Here is a 25,921-nt window from a genome sequence, read left to right as displayed (position 1 = left end):
GTGAAAATACGTTACACGCCCAAACACTGCAAGCTGCAATATGCATTAAGCAGCTGTGGATGTGATGAGGGAGGTGATTCAATACAATCAAGAGTCAAGACGTGTGGTACCACTGTCACATCCAGGTGGTGGCACTACAGCGTGTCTGACGCAGCATGATCATTTCAAATATGATATGATAATTATTAGTGTAGGCCTATTATTTAAAGCCTTCCTTAAGTAGAGGCATGAAAACATAAGAAAATACTTATTATTAGGGCCTATATTCATTAAATAGCAACACTGAGGAACTATTTTGGAACATTTTTTTTTCCATATCTATATATTTGATCTTCAAATATATTATAAAATATAAAACTGATATTTCCAACTGTTAATTCTTATTAGGCTGCTAATAAAATGCTAAGGTACCAGTTGAAATCTTGAATTGCACTACTTGAAAAAAAAAATGCATCGCATTAACCCTACTTACGTTTTAATTCATTGTATTTTTAGGGCTTGACATTGTATTTTTAGGGCTTAACAGCAGATGGAGATTATGCTCGGTACTTTACTGCTTTTCCTGCAGTTCCCGGATGTGAAATGTTGAAATTTGAACTGCTGAATTTGTGGCCGCAAAATAAAATGGACAGAAAATTGCCTGCTGAATATTATAGGCTGTATTTTTAAACAGAATGAATATTTTGGAAGTGAAATCTGAAAGGTGAATATGGATTATTGAATTTTTAACAATGAAAATGGTTGTGAACTGTTTTGAATTGAAATATTCACTGCTTAAATATACAACCATGTTGAATTTCAGCCCATAAAAATGCAAGCCCTAAAAATACAATGGATTAAAATACAAGCACGGTTAATGCAATGCATTTTTTTTTTTTTCAAGTAGTGCAATTCAAGATGCTTTTTGTTTTAAAAACATATGGCATTATTTTACTTCCATATACCTGGAAACCATTGACTACAGTTAGGCAAATGAAATTACTTGTCAAAAGAATGGTTTATTGATTATTATTGAGCTGTTCAATCAGTTTAGGCCAAACTGGAAGGATGCTGTTTTTTATTTATGAGTAAAATATATTAACATTATTTTCACATTTTTTCTAAAGCAAATTAAATATATAGTCATACCTTAAATGTGAATTTTGAAGTCTCTATGTTTTTCAAAAACACATAGGTTGCTAACAAGTTGTTAGCACCTTTAAAAAAAAAAACAAATTATAAATATTATAAATATTTATAAATTATTTACAGTTGTTTGTCTAGATTTACAACACCATCCAACATTTATAAAATCGCTATGAGTTCAACAAGGTCACAGGTCACATATTTTCCCTCATTGGAGGTTGAGCCATTCACTGTCTGCAACACCAGCAGTTTTTCTATTTTGTATAATAGTCTATGTATAATATTTTGTTGACTTTGTAAGACTATATCTGGTTCATTCAGTTCAATAGATGGAGCTAAAAAGAATTTTGAAACCATCTTGTAACTTTTCATTGAACATTCATTAATCCAAAACAGGAAGGCCTGATTATTTTCGGTTTTGAAGCTTATGTTCAAGAACCAGTAAGTCATTTGAATAGAATGACTTTTCACCGTTTCTGCGTGGACGATAAATCATTTACATGAGCTAAAATTACACACGTTTACAAGTATGTGTGTGTATAATATGGTCGGGGTATATACGGCGCCCTTAATAAACTACATTTCCGAAGAAACTACATTTCCTAAGAAGCACTGCGTTCTCCAGGGATTTGGAGGAATATGGATTGCGCTTGCGTAGCCAGACGTGGCAGCGGCATCATGGCTTCTTGGAACAGATACGGGAGACGTTGGAGACTGATCGAAATGTTCTTATTCTTGTCATTGGTGAGTCTTTTTAAAGAATCTAATGGATCGATATGATCAATAATATGAAATGCGCATATCGGACAGATGTTTTGTATCTGACGTAAAACGAAAGCGATAGGAAAAGGGAAAGATCTTCTGCCCCTCTTGCAGCAGTAGCTCAAAGTTGACAGCAGAAGAGAGGGACTCAAGATCAATCCGTCTCATTCATCTGTTCTCGGGTCTTGTTTTTGGTGCTTATACACCTGCGAATGTGTGCTTCACATGCATGTTCCCGTGTAGCACTCTAATGTCAAATCGGATTCACTAATGTCGGTGATATCTGCTATGAAACGAGCATTTTACTTAATATTTTACTTATGCATATTGCTTTAATATGAATTGTCATGTGCCATGTTAGAGGTGTTTTTGAATGATTTTTGAGATCCTATTTGGGTCAATTGTGTGATGGATGCATGTTATTTTTGTCCAGATCTATTATTGTCCAGATCTATTATGTTATTCAAAAGTACATATGAAGAACGCATACAATTTATGCACATTATGCACTTGTTATGTGATGAACAAGTATTCAATTCCTCACAATTAAAAGCCATTTTGATATTTTTTTAAGAACTTAAAGTTTAGGTGGTTTAACTGTCTGAAACTGCCTAAAAAAGAGACCTTCTTAAAAGAGGTTTTATTTTTTATTTGTCAAAAACTACAAGAAGTTAAGCGATTTTTGTAAAAAATATTGTTAATATTTGAAAAAGTTAATCAAAGTGAAACATAGAGGACCCTTTTAGACCCCTCATGGCTGTGTCATTTAGTTTTTAACTTTAAGTCGTTTTATGACCAGTGAAGAAACTCTAAGGAAACTTGTTGATATCCATGTATCCAAAAAAAAAACTTTATTAAAAATAGTTATGTTGTGTACATTGTGTATTCATGATATTCATGATGATAGTGTGAATCATGTGTATTCAGCTGCAGGTGCAAGGAAATAATTTTAGTATTTTTAACCTAATGGTTAAATTAATTAATAACTAGCGTTTAACACTTCTAAAATCAAGAGTACTAAGATGGAATGTGTTTTTTACAAAATATTTTTTTATCATTTTGACCCATTTATAGCATGGGTTCACGAACATATGAAACCAGTGTAACCAAATGATGTTCCTACTTCTCTATTATGATTATATTTTTATAACTTTATCTTACAGTTTGTCTTAGGGCGTTTTATATTTACAGTAGCAATGTTATTTAACCGTGATATCTTCCTTGTTCTGTTCTTAATGAACATGACCGAAGTGAGCTTGTAATATTTCGAGCTAATTAACCCACATTTGCTTCAGTTTAAAGTGCATCAACCCTGTTTCACAACTGATTTGTGAATCAATGTGGGCCGTGTCCTCAACACACTGCTCGGCCACGTCAGTCAACTCTCATTACACAGGATCTTTCCTGTTTCACATCCTGTTTTGTGCCTGCCACCACAAACAAAGGTACTCTCCTGAACTGTTGGGACTTTGTGGTGGTTGGGTGGGGGAAAAGAAAACTCTCTCTGTTGTCTGTGCTTCCCTCCAGCCCTCCTGCTTGTCAGAGTAATTTATAAAATCTCTTAATCTTGATTACAGGCACCCCACAACCCCCTCTCTTCCTTGGCTCATCAGCACGCTGTGTATGGAAACAACTAGCTGTGTTGTGCACCTAGTACAGTAAAGTATTGCAACTCATTGTGTTAGAATGTTTGACTCATAGATTGGCTGTTTCAGTTGTGGAGTCATTTCCTTCTGTTTATGAATTACCTACGTCAGCTTTGCAGAGCCGAAGCCCCCCATGTTGTTTGGCTCAGCAGGAAGAAGTATGTTTGAGGAGCGGTGCAATTTGTGCTGAATCAGTGAGACCTTAAATGTTAAAATGAGATTCTATTTATTAAGCAGATTTGTGATGATGTCGGTTGCGCAGTGCATGGTAGATGACAACTTCCACTGCTGATTAAGCAAGATGTTTTTGCGTTGATGTATGACAGATCATTTTTTGTTTAAGTGTTTCTCATGCTGTGCAAAACATGTCAGCAAGGTCCGCTGCTGAAACGCTGGTGTCCTTGAGCGGAAGATTAATAGCAGGAGCAAAACCATCCATAAACCACAGTAAAAGATAACATAGTGGACATAATTAGATCACTGAGGAATTATATACTGTGCTATATAGTAGAGCCTTGCAAAAATGCCTCCAAACGTTTTGTGTGGTTTTCTTTTTTTTTATTCATTAATGGTCTGCTGTTAAAGGAATAGGAATAGCCCCCAAATGAGAATTTTATCATCGTTGACTTACCCACATATTATTTATTTTCTTCTCTGAACTACTATAGATGTTAGAAGGTAGAATGTCTAAGCTTATGGTTTCCATGCAAGTGACGTGGATGGTGATTTGTAAGGTTAAGCTGTAGGGCATAAAGTAGTCCATATAACTTGGTCGCTATATTCTAGTATTCTGAAGCCATATGTGAGATCAATATTTTTCATATTTGCTGCATCATTCGGTCTTGAGATAAGACATATTTTGGTCTGTTAATCACAAAAAGCTACGGGTCATTTTTATTATATTATTATATTTTATTACATTTTCATTGTATGAAAAATTGATTGAATTAAATTGATCAAAAGTGACAATAAAGAAATTCGTTACAAAAAATGTTTCAAATAAATGCAGTTCTTTTGAACTTTTATTCATCAAAGAATCCTGAAAAGAATACATTATACACCATAGTTTCCACAAAATATTAAACAGTGTAACTATTTAAAAGTGATGATAATAATAAATATTTCTTCAGCTCTAAATCAGCATATTAGAATGTAGTGTTGTCACGGTGCCAAAATTCCAGTAGTCGGTACCAATACCAGTAAAATTTTACGGTTCTTGGTATCAATTTCGGTACCACAGGAAAATCTGTTGGAACTATTTTACTATTTTATTTAACTAGCCTATTTTTAAAAACATATTAAATATGATGGTAATCATACATATAAATATTTGGAGTGTGTGTGTGTATGTATGTTAGTGTGTGTATATATACCTCAATTAAATAAATTCTGAAATATAAAAAAATAGGCTCCCGCTATATAGCCTCCCGCTCTGCGCTTTGAGAGAGATGAGGGACACGAACAGGAAAGAGACCATTTCTCTTTAGTAATATCTTCATGTTATCTCCTAATGTTACAAGCAACTGACACTTGTTGTAAAAGGTCTGAAGAGCTAGTTTTATCTTCAGACATTCAGGCTATGTATGATTTTGCACTGCCAGAGAAAGCAAAACTAAAAATTACTGGTGTGTGAAATGCGCTATACAAATAAACTTGACGCGCCTTATCAAGTCTAATAACAAGCACAAACTGTGTTAAATAGAAATTGACGTGCAAGCAAAAAGGGTTCTGTCCTACGGTGTTTTTTCTACTTTACCACAGTAAAAAATGCGAATGTAAGGCCTAATTAAAAGCGAACGAAAGGAAGAAATGTTTATAATCCCCTGCGTGGGTGAAGATTTGGGAAAAGAAACAGATTACATGTTCAGTGGAACAACTAATGGAATATTGTTAAATTCTCTGCTAATCGGGTGACCAGATCGCGATTCACAAAACAGAATAAAAGCCAACAAAGCTTAGATATATGGACTCACATACCTCTCTCATTCGGCATGAACCAAAATGTTTCCATGCCTGCGATGTCATATTTAATTGCTAACCTATTAGCCTATTTCTTCTGTAAACAAAGCTTTGTGCTTCACTCGTGTCATATTCACGTAAAATGCTGGCACAGTCCTATCAGTGGGTACCGAATATACCTGGATTCTCGGTACTCCCAGTACTACAGAAATGCTGGTATCGTCACATTTTCAAAATTTCAGTACCAACTTGGTACCGAAGTACCGGTACTTTTGACAACACTATTAGAATGATATCTGAAGGATCATGTGACTGAAAACTTACTATCATGTGACTGAATAAATTACATTTTTGATATGTATTAAAATAGAAAAGTTATTTTAAATTGTAATAATATTTCACAATATTACTGTTTTTACTAAATTCGAGTAAATAAATGCAGACTTGGTGAGCATAAAAGACAGACCAACCCCAAACTTTTAAACTTTAGTGTTTAATTCCGTGCCGTTGAATCCTTCAGGTTTTAATAACCTTGATCAATGCATAAAATATGAAAAAAAAAAAAAAAAAAAAAACCCTGCAGATTTCAAATGGTCTGGCCATGCAAACATAGGTGATATGATATTTTCATTGAGTTTGATGTGCTATTATATACTACTATAACCTGATATTAGCCTTGCCAATTGTGTTCTACTTTATCTCCAAATGTCATTTAGCACTTTGGAGTTTCAGATTTTACTTGGAAAACAATCACAGTTTCGTCTTTTAAAATTTCTGAATGGGTTTGGGGTTAAAGAAAAGATTGGTTTTGAAAGAAATGGAAAACCATGTTTCTATTGTAAGAATTTCATTCTTCCGCTTGCTGCTGAAATCTATGTCATATCCCTCTGTCGAATTGTTTATTCCCAAGTTAATGATTTGCGGACAATCCCTGTTGAGTTGAAGAGTCCATAAGGAGCTCCTTGAAAAGCGGCAACAAAGAGATTCAGCTATAGGAATACACAGAAGAATGTGTTCCTCCATTACCCCATTCCTTCCATGCATGTTCTCTTCATTCCCTTGAGCCAGAGCTCTTCTTCAGAAAAAGTAGTAGCACAAAGCATGCATTTTTTTTTCTCCAACTTGTTCTGTTCACTTCGCATTGATCGACAGGAAGCGATCGGGCCTGTCTATCAAAGCTGTTCAGTGGATGATTTTAACAATCACAGTTTTGTGCAAAAGCTGGTGTTGTTAAGATAATGCCCACATCGAACACCACTGCTCAGGGAAAGCCAAATGAAAGTCTTTGTAACAGGTACAGGACATGATGATTGCCAGACAGTAATAGGCCTGTTCTATTGGTCGACTGTCAGGTTTGGACAGAGTGTTTGAAGAATAGGTGGTGCACTAAATAGGGATGGAAACCTGATGTGACTAGACATAGAACACTAACTCTTTTGTCTCTGAATGGAGTTGAATGCTGCAGTTGTCTCTGTGCTGAAACTGTACATTTCAGGTTTAAAGATTGTTTGTTGAAAGTTTGAAAGTAAAGATTGTTTTTAAAGGTTGTTTGAGAAAAGTCAATGTCGTTGGATTATGTCCTGTTCTTTTAACATTAGTGTCTTTTTTAGCAGTGCAAATACTATAGAGATATGTTTCAAAGGGGTCCTTGATTATGATTTCACTTTTTTAACTTTAGTTAGTGTGATGTTGCTGTTTGAGCATAAACAATATCTGCAAAGTTTTGACGCTCAAAGTTCAATGCAAAGGGAGATATTTTCTTTTACAGAAATCACTTTTTAAGGACTACAACAAACGACTGGTAGGAACTACAACAAGCTTCTTCCTGGGTTTGTGACATCACAAACCCCAACATTTACATAAACCGTGCCTCCGAGAACATGCAACAGAGGGGGCAAGGCCATGTTGGGCTGCTTTAGAGAAGAGGAAGAGTTGTTGTAGTAGAGTGTTGTTGCCATTCCATCATTTTACACCAGACTGCTTCACAAACGAGGGTCAGTTCAATGCTGGATTTGCACAAAAGATTAACATGACGGCACATGCTAGTCAATGAGTTGCATCAACTCCACAGCAACTATATAAATTTATTCACTAACCATTCAGAAACGTCTAGATGCATTCTAAATGTTGTAACTTCTTCCTGAGTCTCTCCATTACTGTCAGACTCCGGATTGAACAATGTAAGGCTGAACACCATTACTGACAATCATCATTTTGGCTGCGTAAGATTCTATAACTTTGTTGTTGAGCAACTGAAGCATGAGCTGTTAAAGCCCTGCCCACTTTTGGAAAGCAGCAGCTCATTTGCATTTAAAGGGACACACACAAAAACAAACAAATAGGGGCAAATTTGACAAGCTATAATAAATGGTCTGTGGGGTATTTTGAGCTGAATGTGTCTTCACAGACGCATTCTGGGGACACCAGAAACTTATATTACATCGTGTAAAAGGGGCATTATAGGTCCCCTTTAAAATGTTTAAAAAATGTTTTAAATGTTGTCTGGAACAATCATATTATATCTATAATTCCCAACTATAATGTTAGTCAAGGTTTATTACAGAAAATTGTCATAATTTAGTTTATTTATTTATTTGTATTAATTTTTCAACATCTCCCTGACCTTTAGAATTATACAGGCCTTTTTTATTTCATTTATTTATTTATTTTTTGCTTTCATGCCTTTAAGACTTCAATGATAACACTTCCAAATGACTGCATTTTGCTTCATTTATTCACGGGAAGAGCGTTTGCTGTCTGGTTCAATATAGTTTGCATTAGGGCTGGGCAATATGACCAAAATCTTATATCACGATATGAGTAATTTTATATCACGATAACGATATATATCACGATATAGTAATTTTAGCTTTAAATACGATTTTTATGATATCAAAATTTTTCATAACACTGAAATATCATAATTATCACCAATTTCAATATCATTTAAAAAAAAATAATACTAGCCTAAAAAACTTTCAAGCTTACTGAAGACAAATAAACAGTGAAAAAGAAATAGCAAAGAAAACAAACTACAATAGAACAAAGACAGACGAAATAGACCTACATGAAAAAACTTCAAGCACTAGACATACATAAAATGTAAAAAGTAATCAAAGGTATATAAAAAAAACAATGCATAGTCTTTACTGTGTAAATTAAATATACCTTTATTACAAAAGCAAGCAGTTAGAGATTTTCTCTCTTTTTTGTTGTTTGATAAGCATTAATAATGACAGCAGGTAAATTTGGATGCTGTCCCTTTAAGACAGACTGCACCGATCCATTATACTCAAGCCTTGTCTTTCTCAACTGTACCTTCACTTAAAACATAAATGGCTCTGTTTACTTGCAAATACATGGTCACTTTGACACATAGGTATGTGTAATTAACCGTTCAAGCCCAATTAGGAGGCAAAAAGCAGTCCTCACGTGCTCTATGAGCAGCGGCTTCATGTCGCGCGTCTCTCACAGGCAGCGCTAGCGCCTTCTGAGTGAGGCATGTTCTGTGCGCGCACTTTGGCAGTGTGCCAGTCAACACGAGCGGTGCACCGAGTTCCTTTTCAGGATATATTGCGCTTATAACTCTTTTTAACATCAAGCACATCCCACTCTTTATATTCTCATTCATGCATTTCATCACTCTGAAGTGTCAATAGTGCATTATATTTACATACTGCGATATATACGATATAGCAAAGTCTCTAACGATAGACATTTTATTTTGTGGTAACGATATATATCGTCATATCGCCCAGCCCTAGTTTGCATTGTTTCATTCGTCATTAACAGGCTCTTCGCAAAGCATGAATTGCATTATTGTTCACAAACCAATCTGTGCTAAAATGTGATCAGACTGAAATGATCAGGGACATTGTTTAAAGTCACTCTTTCCTAATGCTGGGATCCTTTGTAAGGATATGCAGAGCTGTAGGTGCTACACACAGCCAGGAACAGCACACATTTTGACTGAATTTACACTAATTTTACTGTTATTGATTCATATTTTGTTTAGAAATAATACTGCTTTCTTCCTACTGCCTCAGTGTTTTGAAGACCAAAAAGGCGTTGTTGATGAGTACATGAGAGTGATCATATTCATCTACGTGATGTCAGGAGGTGCAATAGTTCAGAACAATTTCAGCTTAGTCTTTTTGAAAAAATTTTCAAGTTAATGTTGGACTTGAGTGACTTGCTGAAAGTAAGCTGGTCCTTTCAAATACTTCAGTGAGTAGCTCTGACATTGCTTCATAATGCATCACCATGTCTGCTCTCCCTGTCAGCACGGCTGGAGTCAGAGAAGGTGTGATTTCTCAGGTCCCTCAGCTTTGCAGTACTTTAATTAGCCCTGACTATAATCTTCACACTCTCGCTGGCTCCCAAGGCGCTGGGGCCGCTGGGATGTCACCCTGTTGGCACAGGTTGTCCACTCCTCTGGATCCCATTTGCTCATACAGAGTTGATGAAATGTTCGCCACTGAATGAAAGGAAGAGAATGTTGTCTCTGATTCTTGTCCCTTTGTCTTTAATCCACGGAAAATAAACTTTTTACTTACCAGTGGCAGGTGAATTTAGAAATTAATGGCCATAAATATTTAATACATAATAATACCATAATAACAAATTCTTACCCAGCATGAAACTGTATTTTGCATTATTGTTATTAATATACAATGAATGAATAATTAATGTATATATTTTTATTTATTATTAATAACTATTGTTTATTAATTATTTATTAATATAAATATTTTTCTGTGACAAAGGAATTTTTTGTTCTTTTTTCCATTACATTTTTTTTGCAGTCTTGGTATCCTGTGAGATGGCTCCTGTCACAAAAGAGTGAAGACACATAGTTATTTCGTTCCTTACATTTTATTTTTGATGGCCTAAAGGGATAGTTCACCCAAAAATGAAAATTACCCCATAATTTACTCACCCTCAAGCCATCCTATGTTTATAGGACTTTCTTCTTTTAGCCAAACAGAATTATTAAAAATATCCTGGCTCTTTAACGCTTCATGATGGGAGTGATTGGAGGATGAGTTTTTGAAGTCCAAAAAAGTGCATCCATCGATCATAAAACATACTCCATGCGGCTCCGGGGGGTTAATAAAGGCCTTCTGAAGCAAATTGATGTCTTTGAGTAAGACTAATATCCATATTTAAAACTTTAAAAAAGTAAAGTAAAATAACAAGCTTCCGGCGCAACAGCCATATGCATTCGACTTACGTCCTAAAAGCGCTAACTTCCGCAACATAGTACACAATGCCATGATGGATGCAAAACTCATTCTCCAATCACTCCCATTATAAAACTTGGATGAGGCAGGATATTTTTAATATAACTCTGATTGTGTTTGGCTGAAAGAAGAAAGTCATATACACCTAGGATGGCTTGAGGGTGAGTAAATTATTGGGTTATTTTCATTTTTAGGTGAACTAACCCTTTAATGGAATATTCCACATGTGTTACCACATTAAGTTTTAAAGAAAAAAAAAAGTTGGTAAAGACTCACAATTTGACACGCCACTTTTGTCAACGAGGGTCATACTATTGTTCTTAATTAACTTGTTTTATTTATTTACATGCTAAAGCCTAGTTTTACTCTCATTTGGGCCCAAGCAAGTGTTAAAGGTGAACTATTTAATTTAATTAACCACTGGTGGCACCAAATGGAATTGTGAAGATAAAGGGTCTGCCATTGTCCAAACAAACAGGTAGTCCTAGGCCAAACTCATGACTTTGCTTGCGCTAATGTTATTATGTCTATCATGGCCCGTGAATGCCCCTCTTGGTGCCAGCCCTTCATCTGGGACAATCAGGCCGCTCAAACATATTACAGTTCCATTTGGTGCCGCTAGTGGTCCAGAAAATTGCCTTCTTTACCTTCAATTTACCCTGCTTGCATGAGGTTTCCAGTTAAGACCTGGGATATGATAATGCTAAACTAACAGTGATTTTTGTTTATTTAACATTTGTCCAGATGTAATGGTGTTGCTCAACAGAGTGTGCAGTGATGAATTCAGTCAGGTCACTGGCCATTGTCTCTCATGTGGAGAATGCAAGTTGTGATTTTTAATCAGGGAGAATATGCTTGTCTTGGTTTTTCATGTAAAAAGATGTAGGTAGTCAGTGTCTGAGGCACCTGTGTTTCTCACCAACCCTTCCATGTGATGCTGCAGTGATGATGCTGATCAATCTTTGCAGACTTGTACAGCTACTGTCTGTTGTTGTTGTTGTTTTTTTAAATTATTTATTTTGTATTATGTGAAGTTGTTTTGCCCTTTTTATTGGGAGAGGAAGGAGAATACATTGTTCTGCATTATTTTTTTTAAGTTACCATTTTAGCTCTTCTGGTTCCATTGTTCTGAAGTCAGTGGGTTTTTGGTTTAATGCTTGCAAGGTCTGTGGTTAACTAAAGCTCAAGACATTTTCTCATTTTATTTTACGACTTGAATCAGTAATACTCCACGATTTTTTTTTTTTAGACAAGATAGCTAACAAGGAACATTAAACTTATCTACTCATTAATCTGCTTTTACAGCCTCATTGTGTTTATAATGTTTACAATTTTATAAACTATTCTAACTCAAACTTTCAGGGAAAATGCATTTTAGATTTTTTTTTTTTAAATAAATATTGAAAGAGTTTGTCAAAAGCTTAGTGACCGATGTTGAAGTCAAGCGACCGTGGTGTATTACGTTTAACTTTTACTTTCAGCAATTGTGTCTATTTAGGCTTCAAAAGGTTCTTGATAAACAAAATGTGAAGAATCACAAACTTTTGTTGGTCACAGAGCTTATCTTTTGCAATAATCCTCTTTGTTGAGGGAACCACAGTAATGCTAACCCCCAAGATGGCTTACAAAAATATATAATCACTTCAGCACTCTATGAACCACACATACTGTGAAAATCAGAGTGAAATGTGTTTAGTAATGAGCAACTGAAGTTCATTTTAAAGCTGGGATTCTTCGAAATTCAGATGCTTGTATAGCTTAGTTTCAATTTATGCTCTGGGAAGGAAGTTGAGGAAGTTCTTAATACATCAAGCTCTTATCTCAAAAGATCAAGGTAAATTTTGTTTCTTATGATAAAACCTCTTTAAAGTTCAGCCACCTTTAATGTGATCTAGGCTTGATGATGTCACACATGGGAATTGTGTACTTACTGCCACGAGGAGTGGTTCTACAAAGATGTTTTTAAAAAGTCTAACTTGTGAATTACTATCTTTACTTTTCTTTGTAGGTTTCTGTTCAATGTCTAGGATGTGTAAACTCTACAGAGAGTCTCAAAAGGTGTCGATAAGCTATCAGATGACATCCCGACAGACCAAATGAGTTTTCTTTCAGCATGTCATTTTGTAAATAACATTTGATCTGTCTGGTCCACTAACGGCTGAGCATTAATTTCTACTCATTGTGGTAGTGTCTTTTCCCTTCAAGCATGTGGCATGGGAAGATGATAAGGACGTATGATAGGTTGGGACACTGTCTTTGTTTGTGACATGGCCTGTCCGATCTTGTCATTTTCCTCTTCTTTAGATGACAGCACCTTTATCTGTTGTCGCTTTATCAGCTCAGCTCCATCCGAACTCGGAATCACATGCCTTTGCTGGGAAGACTGATGGAGAGTGTGGCAGAGAGAGCATGATCTGCCACCACAGGGCAACGCATAAGTCTCACATCAGAGCACAATTTCGGGAGCTATTTCAGTGCACTTTTGGGAGAAATTTTAAAGGTCTTTCAAGGGCTTGTTTTAGAACTTTTGTAGTGCATTTATTGTTTTGTGACTTAGTTGAGCTGCTTTCCAGTTGTCTCTAATCGGTATCAGAGTTATAGAGGTTTATATTGATGTTATATAACTACATTTATGGTTTGTTGGCTCATGTTTGTAATGGCTGTTGTTGTTTCTTCTCAGTTTGACACACTGTCATGATTTCATAGAAATGCCACAATTCTATTGGCATGCGGTTTGGGATGTTGTTTTGAACCTCCTGGTGTTTGGCCTTGACAGTGAAAAATGATCATCCCTGTCTGTCTGTCTCATCTCCTCAGGTTGCAGTGTCATCCGCCCTGCAGGCAGCGAAGGTGTCGCCACTCATAGAGAAAGTCAATGACCACAAGGATTTCAAGAAACTTCTAAGGACCAGAACTAATGTTCTTGTTTTATACACCAAGTCAGGTCAGTCTATCTCAAAACTGTTGATTTTCAGGTGCATTAAAAGTATTACAGCTTGCAGCCAAAGATGCCAAGATATCTTAAAGGATTAGTTCACTTTCAAATGAAAATTACCCCAAGCTTTACTCACCCTCAAGCCATCCTAGGTGTATATGACTTTCTTCTTTCTGATGAACACAATCGGACATATATTAATAAATATCCTGACGCATCTGAGCTTTATAATGGCAGTGAGCAGGATCAACGGGTATGAGCTGAAGAAAGTGTCTCCATCCACATCCATCCATCATAAACATGTACTCCACATGGCTCCGGGGGGTTAATAAAGTCCTTTGAAGCGAAGCGATGCTTCATAACAAGTTATGAAGTAAAATATCTAGCCTCTGCTAGACCGCCTTCTGTATTCCACCTCGAAAAAAGTGTAAAACTCTCGCAGTTCAAAAAGCTTATGCTACGTCCTACGCCTTCTCTATTCAACTTACGGAAAAAGCTTGACGCCAGTTTACACTTTCTTCGTAAGTTGCATATGGAAGCTGTTCTGGCGGAAGCTAGATATATTACTCCATAACTTGTAGTAAAATAACTACACTTTCTTAAATATAGATTTTTTTTTTTTTTTACACAAACGTATCGCTTCTTCAGAAGGACTAAAATAAATTAAATAGAAAAAGTTATTTTAAAGTGTAATAATATTTCACAGTATTTCTGTTTTTTATGTATTTTGATCAAATAAATGCAGCCTTGGTGAGCACAAGAGACTTCTTTCAAAAACAAAAACTTACCAACCCCCAAGCTGTTAAATGGTTGTGTACATGGCTAACAATAAAAATGTTTTTTTTTTTTGTTTTTTTTTTTGTGTGGTGGGGTCAGTGATAATGTTGGCTGATCAGGTAATTCTAATTACTGGCTTAACTGGACTAACAACAAATCCTTACTGTTCAAACACTGTGTTAGCTATAAACATGCTGACTTCAACTTGCTCAGCAGGATTGTCGTTCTGCCATGACAGTATTTAACCTGAAAGAGAACTCACTATAGAAGCAGATACTTTTGTTATGCCCGAGAATGGAATATGTATGTTCATTGTGATTTTCCTCCTGACATTTTTCAGAACACGATGCATAAAGTCAAGCTTGCATTGATAGAAGTGTACGTGATACATGCCCTAAGGGAAAATTCATTGAGAAAGCTATGATTCCGCTTTATGCAAACAAACCTGTCATGCCACAATAGGTAGGTCAAGATTGCTTTAGATACCTTCTGACCTTCTGTACAGCACACTTGGAGTTTTCTCTACTTACCACACTCATTACCTGTGAAAATAAAAATCTTATAGAACTTATAGAACAGAGAAGCATAAAGAACTTCAGCACCCTCAACTTAAAAGTTATGCATCTCTCTTCCAGCCATTAGAAATAAAGCCACCCCCTAACACTGCATATTCATTTGCATCACTTCTGGCTGTTATTAGCAGAACCAGCAGGCACAGAGCCATATATGAGTACCGTATGGATGAACGCTCCATAAACAATCTCCCACCCACAAAGCAAGGGAAAGAGCCTCTCAAGGTCTTGCTGTGAAAGATTTATTTGTTTCATAATTCACGACTCATTTCGAGCGCATGAGGTCATTGGATAAGATTGTGTATCGAACACTGCGTTTTGATTGATGGCTGACTAGCGCCGCTCATCCTGTGAAGCATTTCCATTAGATGCATCCTGCTAACTGTGATGGTCCCTTTAGACTATAGCAACACATTCATGATCAGGTGGTACACAGGCATTTCTCATTCAAAAAGGTATTGGCTTCAACTCCGTTCATTCGAATGAGACCAAGACGTACTGATTGGCAGAGCCCTGCAATTAATGTACCTTTGACCTTGGCCAATGTGATTAATGGGAAGAAAAACAGATTGCGGGTTCAGTGGTGTAGTATGAGATCCCAGATTGTCACAAATGTGTAAATCTGCAGTGTAGTGAAACTGTCACTGTGTTTTCACACGTAGTACTTTTACACTGTGCGCAGTTGTTCCGTACTGAGGTGTGTTGGCAAAGTGCTTTCATTATCAACATGAGTACTATGGGCAGAAAAGCTTGTAAAATTGGAGAACAACATTCACTTCACTTTTTTTATTTTTTAAAAATGTATTATTTATTAATTTATATTTGAATAAAACATTTTAGGCCTACCCTATTTATCACCAAGTAAACATTGTAAATATAGCACTTGTCCTGATGACAGCTGCAATCCTTCACCACACATTTTAAGGAAAGGATGAATGTGACATTGGACAACAATGTATATGTAATTCTATACAAATTTTAGACCAGATTGCTTTTTTTTTGTGAACTTGAGTTTGTATCAGTCAAAAAAACTAAATGAATTGGTAACACTTTACAATAAGTTTTCATTAGTTAAACATTAATGTATTAACTAACATGGGTTGCACTTACATGTACTTACTGTGTACTTACCTAAGAAAGTACTGTATTATAAGGTAACTACATGGGTTAAGGTTAGGTTTAGGGGTAGGTTCAGGGTTAGTACCTAGTTATTACCCAGTTATTGCAATTATGATAATAAGTACATAGTATGTACATGGGGAACAGGACTAAAATAAAGTGCTTCCCTAACATGAACTAACAATGAACAAAATATTTGTTACAGTATTTATTAACCTTTGTTAATATTAGTTATTTAAAAATGCAGTTCATTGTTTATGTAGTTAATAACAGTGCATTAACTAATGTTAACAAACTGATGTTAACAAACTAACTTTGATTAGTAAATGTTGAAATAAACATGAATTCAGATTGATAAATGCTGTACAAGTATTGTTCATTCTTAATTCATGTTAACTAAAGTAGTTAACAAATGTTAACTAAACCTTATTGTAAAGTTTTACCGATGAATCTGATTTTATGGAAATATTTTAATGTTTTTGAATGTTATGCTCATTGCATCAAAAGCTGCAATTTATTTGATCAAAAGTATAGTAAAACAGTAATATTGTGAAATTTTTTTAAATTTAAAAAAATTTCACGTCACATGATCCTTCAGAAATCATTTTAATATACTGATTTGGTGCTCAAGATTTTTTTTTTTTTTTTTTTTTTTAATTATTTCTGTTAAAAACAGTTGTTCTGCCTAATATTTTTGTGTAAACTGTGATATGTTTTCAGGATTCTTTGATGAGGAAACTTATATAACATTTTAAATATAAACAATTTAATCTTTTGTAACATTTTAAATGTCTTTACATTCACTTTTATATACTCCTGTGTTTCACCTGAAATGTTAGACTGCTTATATTTTGTTTAGTGTCTAATTTAGGAGTATTACTCTGAAGAGAGTAATGGGAATCATGATTGTATGTGAATCCACGACCATTCCTTTTTGTAATTGTTTATTTTTGTATGCATTCATATATTCCCCTGCAAACATAGTTCAGAGTGTGTTTATGTACAGCCTAATATTCAGTTATTAATCTGACTAATTGTGCAATCAGAATGAAAAGCTTTCATGTAAACACCAATCAAAACACTATACAGCACAGATTTTCACTCACACACAGATCTTCTGAACAAGTAATGGCTCCCTTAGTAGCCTATGCGAATGCAGATCAGAAGTGTTAGCTAAATGTGAAAATACATTTGTAAAATTATGTATAAAACATTAAATATTTTGATGATATGATAAATGTTCAAATAGGTATTTTTGTTTTTTAATTTCATGTATTATGAGGGAATTCAAGCATTATAATTGAGGCTATTTATAGCATGCGCACTGCGGGTGACATGCAGGCTCCATGCGGACTTCCAGGTGCCATGGGCACAGTGTTGGAGACTATCCGCTTACACTGGAGACAAGCTTATGATATTTAAGGGTGTTACTGTTTCTGCAGCATGTCTCTTCTACAGTTTAAATGTGTTTTTTGTGTCCTCAGCTTCGTCTGGAGATGCTCATCTAAAGCTGTTGTCTGATGTGGCTCAGGCCGTGAAGGGTCAGGGTACCATCGCCTGGGTGAATTGTGGGTGAGTCTCCATCAATTTGGCTCTTGTATTTAAGCAGGTTACTGCTAGTGTACTTTTTTGCCACTAAGGTTAAGACAGTTGACATCCTGATCAATTGGTGTTGCTCAAATTCTAATATTGAGTCTTTATACCAGCTGTGACTTAAAGGGATAGTTCACCCAAAAATGAAAATTTGATATTTATCTGCTTACCCCCAGGGTATCCAAGATGTAGGTGACTTTGTTTCTTCATTAGAACACAAATGATGATTTTTAACTCCAACCGTTGAGGTCTGTCAGTCGTATAATGCTTGTTAATGGGAACTCCATCTATAAGAGTAAAAAAAAACAAGCACAGACAAATACAAATTAAACCCTGCGGCTCGTGGCGACACATTGATGTCCTAAGACACGAAACGATTGGTTTGTGCGAGAAACCGAACAGTATTTATATCATTTTTTACCTCTAAAACACCACTATGTCCAACTGCGTTGCGCATCCGGTTGGTGAGGTCTGAACGTGTTCTGATGACAGAAGTGATCTCTCGCGCTTATACTTCAATGAGTGCGAGACATCACTTCCGTTGTCAGAACACGTTCAGACCTCACCAACCGGATGAGCAACGCAGTTGGACATAGTGGTGTTTTAGAGGTGAAAAATGATATAAATACTGTTCGGTTTCTCGCACAAACCGATCGTTTCGTGTCTTAGGACATCAGTGTGTCGTCACAAGCCGCAGGGTCTCATAGAGAGATTTATGAATGGCATTGAAGAGACGTAACTGACGTAATCTCGGAGGAAGTAGTAGGTCATCCAGGTAGGTCACGTGACAGTAACAACACGGTGGATGTAGTATGTCTGAATTTTGTTCATACTACTCATATTCATACTATATAGAACATATTTTTAACAGTCTTGAAGTAAGTTTAAATTGAAATGTAGTACCTATTCAGTATATGATTTCGGACGCACCGTTTGATTATTCATAATTTGACCCTTAAGCCTAAATTATTGCACAGGTTGTGTTTGCATCAATGTCTGTGGTGATTACCTTGTATTTTCTTGTGACTTATTTTGTTCCATTGCATTGTAGTTCAGCTTATGCAAGTATCAGAGCTTAGCACTTTTTCTCAGCATCTTTCCCTGCCTTTAGAAAGAGATATCACAAAAATAGTTTAGATGTATCTGATGATTAGCAATCAAAGCTTGTCTCTGAATCATTTCTTAATGGCTGAGTGATAATGTGTAGGATGTGGTAGGATGTGAAGCTTGTCCAAGCATGGTTTCTTTTTCCAGAACCAATCCTTAAAGTACCTTTTTGAAACCATCTTGGGTACATTGAGTCCCCTTGTGAACAACTTATATAAAGCTGGGTTTAAAAAAAGTAACTCCACACAGGCAGCAGTGTGATAGAGCAAAGCAGAGATATGCCCACATAGTTTCTACAGATGACAGGGACCTGAGAGATGGCCAACTGCAGTCCATTGGGGGATACCATTAAGGAAGTAGGTCATGGACAGAGTGGGATCAGTATGAAGAAAATGGGAATGCAATAACCCTGGAGTCTGAACGGTCCAATGGGATATTCTACAAAAATTTGTTGAAATAAGCCAGCTACTTTTTCTCCGAACCTTTAAACTTTTCTTGGCTTTCAACTTCCTCATTTTTTTTCCACTCAACTTGTTTGAACCCAGCAATCTCGGACAATAACTGTTTTCCTCTTCAGCAATTTTGAGCCTTTCTATACCCACTTCCAAACCCCCCCTGTGCACAAGACTTATTGACATGAACCATGACTTTCATGCTTTAGAATGGCTTATGGTGCTTAAAAAGGATGACCAATTATTTTTGCGTACCGAAAAGGGTCATGGGGCCGGGGAGGGTGTGAAGGTGTATGTCTACGCATATGTGCTTATTGCCATCTGTGATGATCTGAGTTAGCTCGTTCAACACACAACATGCCTAATTGACTTTCCCACCTGACAGACTGAGCTATGATCTCCACCGCACCTCTCTCGGTCCTCCCACATAGGTGTTATGTGGGAAAAGCGTAACGCTAATGATGGCGTCTCATCTACCTTTAAGGGATGGAGCCGGTTGGGGGTGGATGCTGTCAGAAACGTAATTGAATTCTGTCTCTTTGAATTTCCATTAGCATGGGGCTTTAGATCACTGCTGAGTCCTCTCTGCTCCTATTTGTCTTTATGTAATACATTTCCATGCTCATTATCGCTCAAAGGAAGGGAAGTCTTTTCAATGGAGCGATCTGGATCTCTTTGGGAGGGTGTGGGCGTATGTGCAGTGACAGTGGGACCAGGTAATTGTGGGTCCTTTCTGTTCTCAGATTCTGTCGAGGTGTGAGTGTGAAGATAGTGCTTTGTTGCTGTTGTTTTTATTTTTTGTCATTGGCTGTATGACAAAGATGTATTTGTCTGGAACTGGAGTGTTCATTTTTTGTGCAATGAATTTATAGAGAACTGATTTTTGAATCCCTCTGTGGCAGTTTCCCATAAATAGGATACAAACTAGGACAAGAAACCCTTAAAGGTTTTATTTGTTTTTTCATCAATTGGCCAGTGAAAGTAGGTACTTAATCTTCAGAAAATTGATCGTCAACCTCAGGAAGTTTTAACTAAACATTAAATGAGCAGTTATGTATTCTCAGTTCATTTTCTGTGATTTGCCTTTTCTGTTTTTGAAATGCACATCAATTTTAAATTTCTAGAGCTGGCTAGTTTGAGACCAAATGTGTAATTGTAGTTATTTATCAACTTATAAGTTAAATGTTTTTTGATAATGTTTTCTTACTATAACTTGAGTAACATGGTTGAATGGTTGAGCATGATAAATTCATTCAGAACAACTTTTTGTGTATTGAGAACTGCAATTGTGTACTTCTCATCACGTAGAAATGGTCCAAATTATTTTATTACTTGTGATAAAGACATGACGTTCAAATCTAGCTACTTTTCATGCTACATTAAACTTATCTAATATATTTCTCACAATAAAACACATGGAATTAAAGGGTTAGTTCACCCAAAAATGAAAATAATGTAATTTAATACTCACCCTCATGTCGTTCTACACCCGTAAGGCCTTCGTTCATCTTCGGAACACAATAAGTTATTTTCGATGAAATCCGATGGCTCAGTGAGGCCTCTATAGACAGCAATGAATCTTTTGTTTCGAATCAGTGATTCGGAGCGCCAAAGTCACGTGATTTCAGCAGTTTTGCATTTTGACACACGTTCCGAATCACTAATTCGAAACAAAAGATTCGAAGCAGTGTTTTGAAATCGGCCATCACTAGATATCATTGAAAAGTCGTTATTTTGTTTTTTTGGTGCATAAAAAGTATTCTCATCGCTTTATAATAATAAGATTGAACCACTGAACTCACATGAACTGTTTTAAATATGTTTTGAGTACCTTTTATGGATCTTGAGATTTTCAATGGCATTGCTGTCTATAGAGGCCTCACTGAGCCATCAGATTTAATCAAAATATCTTAATTTGCGTTCCGAAGATGAACAAAGGTCTTACGGGTGTAGAACGACATGAGGGTGAGTAATAAATTACTTTATTTTCATTTTTGGGTGAACTAACCCTTTAATGCTTCAAAAAAAGTCTTGGGAAGGGTTTACCGTATTGTGGAATGTTTCCTATCTACACAATGCCTATCACCACATACACATACAAAATCCATTTAATGTGCAGGACTTTTTGAAGCAAGCTCTCCAGCTGTAAAAAGTCGCTAAAGCGGAGCAGGGAGGAAAAAACACTTAACTTTTCTTATCTGGAGACCCATGGCTCTGAATTAAAGCACTGAACACTGAAGCAAAGGAAGCTGAATGTCTTGTCCTTCAAAAAAAGAAGAATGACAGGGTTTGCCAAAACTTTGAAGCGGCACTTACATTAGCTTATTGCTGTGGTCATCTGTCGCTTCCCATGAGTGGCCTCGTATTGCTGCTACAGCAATTTATTAAATGTCTTGGGACATTAATTGTATCACTTCACTTTTTGGCTGCATCAATTTGCATGACAAATGTCCTTCGAGGACCTGTGTTATAATAGAATAATGTGATTATAATATTTGTTGAGCATAATTCGCTATGACTTGATGTTCGCTTTCGCCTCTGAGTTTGCACAAAAAGTATGAAGGTAATTGATTGTGCTTGGAGACACTGTACCGAACATGGTTGCTTTAAACTTTGTTTTCCCTGCATCTCTACCAGGGTTGTGTGAGTTTGAATAAAGGAAGTAAAATAAAATGAAATGCAAAGAAATTAATGTTACTGTTGTAAGTGTTGTTTTTAATACATAACATAATTTTTAATGTAATGGAATTCCAACACATGAGTTAAAAAGGAAGCAATTATTAAAACTGGAACTTTGTCCAACCTGAATTCTATCAAAAAACAACTTTTATATGCCATTTGATTTATAATTTTTTTCTGTACGTTTCTCACCACAGGGATTCAGAAGGCCGCAAACTCTGTAAAAAAGTCAAGGTAGACCCCAGCTCAAAAGCTAAAGGAGTCGAGGTCCTGCATTACAAGTAAGAATAGACTTCATTTTTTGAGATCCATGTAACAGTGGTAGATGGAGGTATTATAAATTATTACTGAGAATCATGAGCACAGCAATTCATCTTGTAGTTTTGTGTTACTTTTAGGGATGGGACCTTCCACACAGAATACAACAGACCAGCCACATTTAAGGTAATTTCTTTGAAAATTACATTTTGATGAAGGCATCTTTGCCAAAAATCGCAGCATTTTTGAAACCTCTTTTGGAATCCAGTTGATCAATGTTTCTTTGTTAGACATATGGATTGACAATCATCATTTTCAGTAAATAGCATCTGTGCCTTTTCAGATGCGTACTGTCATCTATCAGTGGATGATTTGCTCTTTGTTGTTATTTACTCGCCTAACGCCCACAGTTTTCCCATGGCTGTTATTTCATAGTACTCAGCCTCAAGCACCAGAGCCAGAAGTCCAAGGTTCATAAGTAGACAAATCAGACTTGTCTCCCATTGGTTTCTCTCACCTATCTCATTCTCCACTGGCCTTTCGGCTCAATTATGACCGAATGTGATGAGGCATTGATGAATGGCTCTGGAATGAGTGGAGCTGTAATGTGAATATGTTAAAAATGAATGAGCTGAGCTATGCTGGATGATGAGACAGTGATGGGACATGTTCGCTGGCACCACTGGTGTGGAAAGAATGGAGAGCTCTTATTAAATGCACCTGCTGTTAAGTACCATGTATTGCTCTTCATTTTCCCTTGGTATAGCAATAATGCTGTACTTTGAGCACTTCATGTCAAGGGAATGATCAGTTCCTAATGTTTATGATGCACAGATTAGGAAATAAGTTACTGTAATTGTGCAAGAGTGAAACGTTTTTCATTGGTGATAATTGTCCATAATTTTTATGTTCGGGTTAGATCATGCTTAGAATAAGAGAATATTTGGCCGGTTGCATAAACTGCTTAGACTAGTCTTAAAAGTTAGTCATCTCATTTATTTTCTTTAAGATTGGTTCTAACTTTTTTTAATTCGGTTACATAAAAAGGTAGAAATGTCTAATTTGAATTGGAAAACTAGGGCTGATTACCTCTTATTTAACTGCTAGTTGGTTAAACTAGTTCTTAAGACACAGTCTTAACATAGTGGCTAAGTTTATGCAACTGGCCCATTATTGAGTAGCAAAATTGCCAAAGGTCAGAATTTCAATAGTCAAAATGTAAATGTTCAATAACCAACATATACCACAGCAAATACTAATATGCCAATTAACACACTCCTTTTAAATAAGTAAAAAAAAAAAAAAGTTAAATACTCATGTAAATATTATGAACTGACTATACTGCAGAAATAATTGTTGTTGCTTTTTTTAAAATCTGTTTTAGTAGCTTGTTTAGTTTGAAAGTAATACTTTTATTTTGCCTTAAATACTTTTACATTGTTACAAAAAAATCTATTTCAAATAAATGCAGTCCTTTTGAACTTTCTATTAATCAAAGAATCCTGAAAAAAATGTATCACAGTTTCCACAAAAAATATTAAGCAGCAAAACTGTTTTCAACATTAAAGGTGGGGTAAGTAGTTTTTTTTTTAAAACGCTGTTGGACATTGGTTGATATTTGAAATCAACCCAAACAAACCCATCCCTCTCTTCATTGCTCTGCCTCCAAAACCCACCCTCCAATCCTAACCACCCTGCTCCAAGTCGGTCTCGAACCGGTCGCTGCTGGCATGCGAGATGAATGCACTACCAATGATGCTAAACACCTCATTCTTTAGCAGTCATCAGTGTGCAGTGGTTTAACAGCAAAACTCTCACTATCTGGCCACTGTTACACACGCAATGCGAGTGGATGTCTGTTTATCACAACTGACGCACAACAAAATGCTTCACGAAAAATAAAGCGCAGATGATGAACGAATGACAAGGAAGCACAAAAAAATCTACGTACAATACACAAGAGTAAATATAAACAAGCGTTCGTTGTTAGTCGCCAACAGCACAGCCGCTCCAGACATTCAATGACACTCAAACCCAGTGTTACTCACATGTGAAGCGGAATCAAAGCAGCCTCCATGTCTGTTTTCAGGCCTTCCTGCTTAGCTCTCTCCAGCACTGGAAAGCTTTTCTAATATTAATGTGGGTCCTAAAGCTCTTGCCCAGTCAGAAACCTTCATTCCAGTGATTTCTTTCTTTTGAGCTCTTTTTGTATTGTCTCATCTCTTTCTTTTCTCCCTCTTGCTCGTTCTGTCTCCTCGACCGTCATACGCCCCCTAATGCTGATTGGTTACACGTTTGTTGTTGGTGTCGGCCCGACTAACTAACTTCCAAACAGTGTTTTTGAAAAACTACTTACCCCACCTTTAATAATAAGAAATGTTTCTTGAGTAGCAGATCATCATTTTAGAATAATCTGAAGGGTCGTGTGACACTGAAGACTGGAGTAATGATGCTAAAAATTCAGCTTTGCCATCACAGAAATAAATTGCAATTTAAAATATACTAAAATGGAAAACAGTTAAATTGTAATAATATTTCACAACATAGATCCATACCTCTAATCTCACAGTGATCACTATTAAAATGAAATAAATACAGTGAGTTGAATCATTTCTTTTGACAGTGAAAGATGATTCTCTAATGGTCTCTTTTCAAAGCTTCTATCTATTCTCTCACCTCTTTTAGTCCATGGTGGCATTCCTGAAAGACCCTGCAGGTGCCCCCCTGTGGGAGGAGAACCCTGAGGCTAAAGATGTTGTTCACATAGAGTCAGAGAAGGTAAGTATCAGTCTCTAAAGCTCACTGCAGTGAAGATCGGTTTTCTGCTGAGTATTTATCAGGTGTGGGAACGTCACACAGAACAAAAGACTTGTCTGCCTATTCTTCTGTCTCTAGAGGCTAAATCTGGCAGCTGGACTCTGTGTCCAGGAACAGATTTGGTCTTAAATGCCTGAAATTTTGGAGCATTTGTGTTAGGGATGCACCAAAATTTTGGCCGCTGAAAATGGCATTTTTAGCCAGAAGAGAAAAACTGCTGAAAATATATCAGAAATCAGACACTGCAGATGACTGTGGCAGATTCAGTTAAAAAACAGCCTCACTGTGCTGGTGTGTGATAGAGTAATGAACCAATATACCATGCTAATGAATCTCTGCTCTTGTTTGTTGGTTTTACTGAGATCATTTGAAACTCTACTAAAAGTTATAGCCACTCAACCCAGAGTGTTTAACTCAGTCACTTTGTCCTGTTTGGCTTGCAGGATTTCCGGAAGCTGCTGAAAAAAGAGGAGCGGCCCATCCTCATGATGTTTTACGCCCCATGTGAGTCACCCCTGTCTGTAATATTCCACCACTAAACACTTCATATGATGCAAACTGTGTGCAATCAAGCAAGATGTTCTAGCAAAACAAATCTTGTAAAGTGTGATTGTGTGTGCCTGACTCAATGTAGTTTGTGAATGTGGTTGTTACGTCATTCAGATGTCCAGCATTTGTCATAGTGACATTAGCAAGAGTTTAACTTCCAAAGACTCATCTGGATTCCTTGTAGTGCTCAGAGGAACCCAAAAGCTCATTACTGCAGTAGTAATTCTCATAGATGAGGAATCAGCTGAAATCATATTTAGATTGACAGATGCAGGGAAGCTCTAGGCAGTACCACCAACTTTTTCAGACTCCAGACAGTTTCCATTGA

At 36.3% G+C, this 25,921-nt stretch overlaps 1 protein-coding gene across 1 annotated transcript in view; it reads left to right on the top strand.

The window, feature by feature from the left end:
- Window positions 1-1,616: 1,616 nt before the first annotated feature.
- The window catches only part of pdia5 (protein disulfide isomerase family A, member 5), a 65,130-nt gene continuing 40,825 nt past the window's right edge, over window positions 1,617-25,921 (top strand). Inside the window, exons 1-7 of the mRNA XM_051905436.1 lie at window positions 1,617-1,869; window positions 13,553-13,679; window positions 17,623-17,710; window positions 22,167-22,250; window positions 22,368-22,413; window positions 24,913-25,005; window positions 25,488-25,548. Of these exons, the coding sequence (XP_051761396.1) occupies window positions 1,765-1,869; window positions 13,553-13,679; window positions 17,623-17,710; window positions 22,167-22,250; window positions 22,368-22,413; window positions 24,913-25,005; window positions 25,488-25,548 (604 nt within the window). The 5' untranslated portion in view covers window positions 1,617-1,764. The remainder of the gene's footprint in view (window positions 1,870-13,552; window positions 13,680-17,622; window positions 17,711-22,166; window positions 22,251-22,367; window positions 22,414-24,912; window positions 25,006-25,487; window positions 25,549-25,921) is intronic.

This window comes from Ctenopharyngodon idella, chromosome 9 (genome assembly GCF_019924925.1).
Source record: "Ctenopharyngodon idella isolate HZGC_01 chromosome 9, HZGC01, whole genome shotgun sequence".
In the NCBI taxonomy this organism is placed as follows: Eukaryota; Metazoa; Chordata; class Actinopteri; order Cypriniformes; family Xenocyprididae; genus Ctenopharyngodon; species Ctenopharyngodon idella.
This window is presented reverse-complemented; position numbering and strand designations above follow the sequence as displayed.